The 9,261-nt window shown below is 28.8% G+C and overlaps 1 protein-coding gene across 1 annotated transcript; it reads left to right on the forward strand.

Annotated features, from left to right (window-relative positions):
- The first annotated feature begins 1,216 nt into the window (after window positions 1-1,216).
- LOC149540169 (primary amine oxidase-like) lies at window positions 1,217-6,806 on the forward strand. The gene is made up of 5 exons (XM_089801328.1): window positions 1,217-2,512; window positions 5,178-5,291; window positions 5,538-5,990; window positions 6,154-6,251; window positions 6,505-6,806. Exons 1-5 carry the CDS (start codon window positions 1,358-1,360, stop codon window positions 6,707-6,709), a joined length of 2,025 nt encoding a protein of 674 aa, XP_089657454.1. The 5' UTR covers window positions 1,217-1,357; the 3' UTR covers window positions 6,710-6,806.
- The last annotated feature ends 2,455 nt before the right edge of the window (window positions 6,807-9,261 follow it).

Raw genomic sequence — 9,261 nt, forward strand, 5'->3', positions numbered from 1 at the left:
AATTAAGTATAACTTGTATTTTATAATTATTTTATTTACTCAAGTATTGTTCTATTTTACTTCAAACTATTGAATACTAGCTTTATTGTATTTTCATTTTTTTAAGTTATTTTTAGTTTCGGAGAGGGTTATTTTGTAATTTTAGTTTTTAAATAAAGAATATTCTTATTAATTACTCTCATGTATAAATTACCAACAAATCTAAAATAGATTGTAAACATTGTGTGTACCAATAATATTCACATGAAAAAATTAAAAAGTCAATACATCCATGTTTACAAAATCGAAAAGTAGAAGCCACTTCTACACAACTTTATTATACTTCTACACAACTTTATTATAGATTAAAACTAGAATATAAAAGTCCGAAGATGACTTTGACCTCACAATAATGTAATAAACTTTTATTTATAAATATTAATACAATATACATAAGCTAACAAAATGAAAGAAGATAAACAAGATTAGATAAGTATGAAAATTTAAAAAGCATATTCATACAAAAAAATTTATCATTTAAAACTACCACTATAAAAATCTAATTAAAAATGACTTTAACTTCCAAAATAATATGAATAAACTTTATTTTAATATTTACATACCGTATCATACACTTTACCCATTACTTACCTCGTAATCTCCTCTAAACTTACTAATTATATAGATAAATCTTATTATTAAAAAGATTGTATTGCTTGACAAAGTGTGTCTCCTATAATGACCCTTCAAACTATTTTCATATGAGGAAAAATGGAGATAGGGTTGCTTTGGAGACAAGTTCTACATGTCAGTTGGAGAATGCGGATTAATGAGCTTCTTGATTGTCTTACATCTGTATCATTTTGGTCAATTGTTGTCACTGTCATATTAACTCTCTCATTCACTTGGTGTAGTCTGTTTTTGGTGTAGTTGTTTGTCGTCTTTTATATATATCATATGGGGGCAATTCACTAGTATATATTTATGATCTGTAACCCTATAGACTTTCGTGTTTGGCCAGTTGTGTTTTACTTGTTTCTTATGCAACATGTAATGTTAGATTTCCATTACTCTTCTTGTTAAGCTTTTTTAATTTCATTTTGCTTCAAATGTTGAATATTGACCAGTCAAAACATCAACATTTGAAGTTTCAACGATAACAGTTTTTTCTTGCAAGCCAACTCTGATCATACACGGCTCTCAAGCCAAGTTCTATACATCATTCTCTGACCAGTGACTAAGAAAATATTGCATTCTAGATCACACCTTGGATCCTTAGCGAAAGTATCTATTCTGTCTGTCAAAGTATCTAATTTGCAAATGGCTTAAATATCACATACTAAGACTTGATTCCTAGACTAATTTGTTTGGCGCAAAGATGCGATCAACTAGTATTGTTCTACTGAGTTTATTGGTACTTGCATTCAGTAGCCATTATGGCAGTGCTAGAAAACATCCTCTGGATCCTCTCACAGCCTCTGAAATCAACCATGTTAGAAACATAATCCTAAAGTCTAAGCTAGGCCATCACAAGAACATAAGCTTCCAATACATGGCCCTAGAAACACCAGAGAAGAAGGCTGTTTATGAATGGAAAAATGGGTCATCTCCTCTCCCTCCAAGAAAAGCCAATGTAATTGCAAGAATCCCAGGAGAAACCCATCAGATTCTTGTAGACCTAACATCAAAATCACTTGTTTATGACAAAGTCTATAATGGATTTGGGTACCCCATTTTCACAATAGAGGAGCAAGTTAAAGCAATCACATTGGCTATGGAGTATCCTCCATTCATAGAGTCCATTAAAAAGAGGGGCCTTGATATAAAATCAGTTGTCTGCAGCACTTTTTCTGTAGGATGGTTTGGGCAAAAGAAGCAAGGGAAGAGAATCCTCAATCTCTTGTGTTTTTATAACAAAGGATCTGTTAACATATATGCAAGGCCCGTTGAAGGTGTTACAATAGTGGTAGATTTAGATGAAATGAAAATCACAGATTATATAGATAGAGTGAAAGTCCCAATGCCAAAAGCCCAAGGAACAGATTATAGGGAATCAAGTCAGCAGAAACCATTAGGGCCCAAAACAAAGCCAATTTCAATAGAGCAGCCAGAGGGGCCGAGTTTTAAAGTCCACGGTCATATGGTAGAGTGGGCTAACTGGAAATTCCACGTTGGGTTTGATGTGAAAGCAGGGCCTGTTATTTCTACAGCTGATGTTTATGACGATGAGAAGAGAAGATTCAGGAGTGTCATGTACAGGGGATTTATTTCAGAGCTATTTGTTCCTTACATGGATCCATCCCAAGAATGGTATTATAAAACGTTTTTTGATAATGGAGAATTTGGTCTCGGGCAGAGTTCAGTTTCTCTGCAACCATTGAATGATTGTCCAAGATATGCACATTACATGGATGCTGTTTATGCAGGAGCTGATGGAAAACCTGTTGTGGTTGAGAATGTTTTCTGTATATTTGAAAGATATGCTGGAGATGTTTCATGGAGGCATACAGAAACAGGGATTCCAAATTTAGTGGTAAGCAAGTTTCTTATTAATTTATTTTATTAGAATTTTTTAAGGAATTCGCTATACTTTTTTTGAATTTGGGATTTTTTTATTTATTGAATCAACATCTTAGATCTATCATATGACTGAGAGTTTGGATAACAAGAAAATCTGTATGGATTCAAGAGTGGACAAGAAGAAAATCTCTGAGAATGCAAGAGTGGATAAGAAGACAATCTGTTATAATTGGATTCATGAAACAATATGATTGACATTAGAAATTGTAAAAATTTCATATTATTAATTTGTTGCATACTTCACTGAGTTTTTTAAAATCAGCTTGCTGTTTATTATCAGAAAAATTTTAAAGAAATTAGTAGCAAAGAACTATTAGAAACGTATAATGGTTCATGAAGAAATTAGACAATTTTAAAAATGCAAACCGGTATTTAGATAACTTAATAAAACAGAGATTATGTTTACAAGAAAGTTACAATATTCACAATAATTGAAGTATCCATTAGTGGACTGTTATTTAGTGTATATATTGATTATGAAAAGTTATAGATTATCATTTGTTTTTAACAATTTCAGATTATAGAAGGGAATTAGGATTAAGTTTAAATTATATAATAGAGATGTATCTATTGTGTTTTTGGAGACTGAAATAGATTGAAAATGGTAATCTTTAGGTCTCTAGTAAGCTCAAATTGTTTCAAAAAAATCTTTCTCAAAATATCAAATGTATAGATGAAGAGGTAGCAATCAAAAGAAGCATTAACATAATCTTCAAAATCTTTTGAAATAGTATTAGACAATAAGCTATCATCATATATCCACGATTCACACATGTTACAGTAATAGTTTAGGAACAAGGTATATGGGAAGTATAGTAGAAGAATTTTTTACTTATTGTTAGTCATCGAGAACTAATGGTATATATAAAAAGTTAGAGAGGTTATCAAATTGCAAGAAGCAAGTTCTTCTAGCTCAACCCATGGAGAGTGAATTTTTTGTGAATTTTAGAGAGTAAATGATATTCCTTTAGTGTACTAATTAAAATTTCCTCTAATAAGTTTTCCTTGAATGCAATGATTCTAGGTGACCAAAATAAGTATAGGATGTGTGTCAATGTGCAAATGATTATATTTAAATATCACAACATAGTTGTAAGTACAAAATCTCTACCAATTAGGTTCACACTAAGAACCAAATGGATGGGGTGAACAACTTTGATTTCCTTTTCCATTCATTCCTATAGGTGTAAGATTGAACTTATGTCTATACCATTGACATAGAGTTAAATCAACTAAACATTAATATCGAGATGGGAAATGAGTATGTTGACTATGGATGTGTGTGAGAGTATGTCAAGAAATAGATACAATATGGTCAAATATGATAGTGTGTATAAATGAAAATTTGTCAAAATAGATAAAATAAAATAATACAATTATACATCAAACTCTAAAAAGAACTTAAAATTATTAAATTTCAGTAGAATAAAAAATTAAACAATTAGATAAGATAATTAAAAATAATAATCCACATTATAACTCACTAGTATAAACTATTAACAAAATAATTTATAACTAATAAACCAATTATTTTTATGTTGTATAACCTAAAAAGTAGCTTAAAATATGTAATGATTTAAATTAAATACTAAAGATGAAATGAGAGGTAAAATTGAAGGCAATTTATTACATGTAGTTCATAAGAAAAGGTCAACCTATATTAAATCAAGTTTATAAAGGTTATCATATATTAAAAAAAAATAAGAACAAGAAGAAGAAAATATGAAGTTTATTGATGAATCCGTCAATTAAAATATTCGAATATTTTATAGATTCCTTAAAAATAATTCACATATGCTGCCCCTTGGTCTAATCGTGCATTTCAATTTTCCAGCTGTGTTTTTTGACAAACGTGAATATAGAGACGGACTGCATTAGGGGACAAAAAAATATCTTCACCGAGAAAACAATTGAGAGAGATGGCTACCAATATTCAAACTTTAATCATGACTTGTATAACATCGTATTGCCAACCAAGAAAGTGATAGGGAGGATATTTAAGAGCTTTAACCTTTCAACCTCAAATATTTAGAATAAACAATAGTTAAGATTCAATAGTCAACAATATATTTTTATTGTTTAAATTTATTTATGATTATTAATGTTGATAATATTTTAGTTTAATCATTAAAAAATTAGTCACTTTAATATTTTAAAATGTTAAAATTACTCTATCCATATCTTACGTTACAAAAGTTGTCATGTTTTATCATCTAATTAATTATTTTGATATATTATTAAGGTTTTGACATGTTCTTATTTTTTAATTTTATTAACATTTGATTAAGGATTTTTCTTTCAAGATCATTTTTTGTTTGAAAATGAGAATTTTTTTATTGATACACACTCATTAAAATTTTCTTTGTAATGCATAATTTTGACATGTTTATATTGTCAATGAAAAGCAAAATTGTAAAGTAGGCAATACTCACAAAACTATCCATACATAGATCAATCATTTCATTTTTTATGATCACAGTGTCTCCATTTGTATTAAATATACTTCCAAATTGGTAGTATTCTCATCTATTTGACCTTCTTTCAACTCAATGTTTATATTTTACTTTTTAAATATTTTTAGTAGATCATATATGCTAATATTCTTGGTTGATTTATAGGTGACAGAAGTAAGACCTGAAGTAACTTTAGTGGTGAGAATGGTTGCCACTGTGGGAAATTATGATTACATTCTTGATTGGGAATTCAAGAAAAATGGTGTTGTTCGTGGCAATGTAAGTTACCAACACAAATCCGTCCTTATCTCTTTAGGAAGAATTTGTCTTTCTCGTGGGTTTGCAATTTTTTTCGATAATAGATTCAATATACTTTTATGATTTTTTTTTACCAAGATGTCTAACGAGATAATTTTAGTTTTCCTATATTTCAAATGCCCTAGAAATATGACATTGTCTAATCTTAGATAATATTATGTATAAATCTTTTTGCAATTTGAATTTTAATACAAAAGTAAAATTTAGGTGGGACTTTCAGGGATTCTTGAGTACAAGGCCACAAGCTACACACACCTTGACCAAATTGAAAAAGAAAATGAAGACATACATGGAAATTTACTAGCAGAGAACACAATTGGCACATTCCATGACCATTTTCTAACATTCTATTTGGATATGGATGTGGATGGCTATGAAAATTCTTTTGTGAAAACCATGCTAAAGAGGAAGAATGTTACAGATGACCAATCTCCAAGAAAGAGTTATTGGACAGTTGAAAAGATGGTTGCCAAGACTGAAGATGATGCTAAAATCCAATTTGATGTGAAGAAACCAGCAGATCTCCTAGTTATCAACCCCAACAAAAAAAGTAAAGTTGGACAAGATATAGCATACAGATTAGTTCCTGGCTCAATTGTAACAAGTCTTCTATCATTAGATGACTATCCACAAATCCGAGCATCTTTTACTAATAACCAAGTAAAGTCCATAAAGATAAGAGAGCATTCCACCATTTTTTTATAATTATCATTACAAAATATTTAATTCATAATATTCTTATTTTCAAGCATAAAATTAAAAACAATATTCCTAATTATTTGTTGAAGTGGGTTATTCCACTTCATCTAACTATTATGTGCAGGTGTGGGTTAGTCAATACAATCACACAGAGCAATGGGCTGGTGGAGATTACATGGATCAAAGTCATGGAGATGACACATTAGCAGTGTGGACAAGCAAGTGAGTGGTGAATTAATAATAGTGTTAAAATGTTACATCCTTATTAAATCAAAGTTGTGATATAGTATTAGTAATAGTATTTTATTTGATGTTTTAGACTATATATATATATATATATATATATATATATATATATATATATATATATATATATATATAAAGAAATAAATTTAGAACTTATATTTCTTCGTTAGTTTGAATTTATTTTACACATGTTTATTTATTATTGTTATTGTTATTGTTATTTTTATAGGAATCGAGATATTGAGAATAGGGACATAGTGGTGTGGTATACTATGGGTATCCACCATATTCCATATCAAGAGGATTTTCCAGTGATGCCAACAGTATCAGAAGGATTCGAGTTGAAGCCAACAAACTTCTTTGAAAGAAATCCAATTTTAAAATTAGAATCTACGAATGCATCATCATTGCCAAAATGTAAAAAGGCTAATTAAGTATGTGTAGTTGTTAAGATACATAAATAAGATGAATATGGTGGATGAACCTTTGTTTTGAATAATCTATTTAATAAAGAGTTTATGTATTATATTATTTGGCTTCTTAAGAAAATATATGAAAAATAATTGATGTTCATCCAAATAACTACTTTAGAGCTTAAATATCATAATCATCAAAATATACAAATGTGCTATTGTATGTAACTAATAAATATTTACACTTAATGATGATCTAACAATTAGTTATAGAATGTCATTGCACAAGTCTAAAGATATAACAAAAAAAATAATTATAAATATTAAATTGATCAATTATTACATCCAAAAACGTATGTTGTTTTAGTGCTTTTTCTACTAACCGTAGATTTATCATGATTTATTGCATATTTCGTAAGAATTAGAAGTTGCCATAACATTCATAATAATACTAACAATTAAATAGTGTTTGAGATAATTGGTAAGAGAAAATGATTTCATATGTAATGTAAAACATTTAAAAGAAAAAGTATGTACAAATAGAAATAAATATTGATTTTCCAAAGTACTTCATAAAAAGACTTCATCAAAGCTATTACCCAGTATAAAATCAAGGAGTGCTCTAGTCAATAAACTTTATTTAGGTTTAAGATACTACCCATATGTCCTATGAAATAATTGTTGCATTCTTTTTTAAAGAAAATGTGTCTCCTATGAAAGATAACACATGTCTAACTTTGGTTTGAATTTGTAACTTCCTATAATATTAACATCATCATCAATGAAAGATTCCTCATAGATAAATCTAATTGTTGAATTTATATGTTTAATTTATGTATATTAATAGCTAGAAATTAAAGTAAAGATTCTTGTAAAATTCACTTGAGAAATTGTTCACATCATATACCATTTTATTATCACATATGTAATAGATTGAATATGAGCAATTAAGGAATATATTATCAATAGATGTTTAAGAAAAATAAAAGATAATAAGTAATTGGTCAAGCATATATTTGCTTGCCTACTTAATCAAACTAATAACAAGGGTAATTTATCCCATACTTATGGATTGTACATACATTAAGAAGTCATTAATTGATTTATAGGTTCATTTATCTATCAAAACCCAATGATGTAGTCTTCAAATGTGCAAAATAGTATATGGACTAAGTTACCATGGTTTTCATTGCTATTCTATTAGAAATAAAGAAATAAATCTCATAAGTAAATAATGGAAGGTAACTCTATTCTATTGGGAATTCAAAGCCTAAATTATTCTAATTTACTAGAATTCATCATTTGGATAGGGATCTAGTGTGTCTGCCTTGGCTGCAAGAACAATCACAAGTTTTGTTACCTATTGGCTACGAAAATAATAGAGGATTAAATAACTTCTACAAAATTACCAATGAGAACATTCTCTCACTAAGTGGGCACCCTTGAGTGAGTGAACTTGAAAAAAGTATGCAAGCTATTGGAATTCAAACATATCCTTTTTATCCATCACTAAAACTAAGATCATATATGTTTAAATAAAATTGCACAACTTTTTTCTAGAAAATAGAAGTATATTGACTTATATTTATTTCACTTCTGTTAAGAGAAGTCTTTTTCAACTTATTTATAACTAGAGTTTTAACCAACCCCTAAGCTACTAGACATCCATAGCTAGATAAGTTATAGAAATTGGTTCCATTACAACCAATATATTGACTTATATGAAGAGTGATGTAAATTTTTTGTAAAAGGTAGATCTATACAAGTCTTACTATATACTCTTAACCAAATAACTTATCAAAAGTGACAAACATAGTAGCCCTAACAAGGCAACCTCTTACTGTAGTAGTGATGGATTTGTGGATACCATTCCCACTACATTTTCCTCTCTAACCAAGGGTTTTTGTGATACCAAATGATTATGTTATGTTTTTGTTTCATGATCTTACAAGTTTTAGATTTTGAATGTTAAATTAGTTATGTTATTTTCATTTACAAAGTAATGAGGTAAAGACTAGTGATTACTGAATTACTGAAGGTGAAAAGAGATAGCTTTAAAGTTTCTTAAGAGTGAAAGTTTTAGATGATAATAATTTATGCACACCCCCCTCCCCCCCCCCCCCCCCTCTCAACATCATATTTATCATTACTATTCCAACAAATAAATGTAGAGAATAGAAAAAGGACACAAAAAACCCATTACAAGAGATGGACAAAAATATGATGGATAATGTCAAGTTAGAGGAAAAATTTTCTAGGCTACAATGATGTGAAATATGTTTGGATTAGAATTTATTTATAAAAGATATCAAAGAAAACTTGATAACTCATAAAATGATTACTCATGACCTAATTTTAATTTTAAATGATTTAAGTTACTAGTTAAAACTTTGGAACAAATTTGATGAAAGTCATCTTCAAATAGTCACATTAGAAAATGAATAAGAAAATATTAACAAGGATATTAAAGTCAACACTATTCCTACTCAATTACTCAATCAAGGTGAAAAGAATTAGTTTAAAGTAAACTATCAATCTTCCAATTCACAGGATTTGGACTCAAGAGTTATCTC

This window comes from Cupressus sempervirens, chromosome 9 (assembly GCF_028749045.1).
Source record: "Cupressus sempervirens isolate cs-2001-9-10 chromosome 9, ASM2874904v1, whole genome shotgun sequence".
Lineage (NCBI taxonomy): Eukaryota > Viridiplantae > Streptophyta > Pinopsida > Cupressales > Cupressaceae > Cupressus > Cupressus sempervirens.

Coding starts and splice junctions, on each gene's coding strand:
- LOC149540169 (XM_089801328.1), top strand. CDS start 1,358: ATGCGATCAACTAGTATTGTTCTACTGAGTTTATTGGTACTTGCATTC. Junction 2,513..5,177: donor CAGGGATTCCAAATTTAGTG/GTAAGCAAGTTT, acceptor GTTGATTTATAG/GTGACAGAAGTAAGACCTGA. Junction 5,292..5,537: donor ATGGTGTTGTTCGTGGCAAT/GTAAGTTACCAA, acceptor AGTAAAATTTAG/GTGGGACTTTCAGGGATTCT.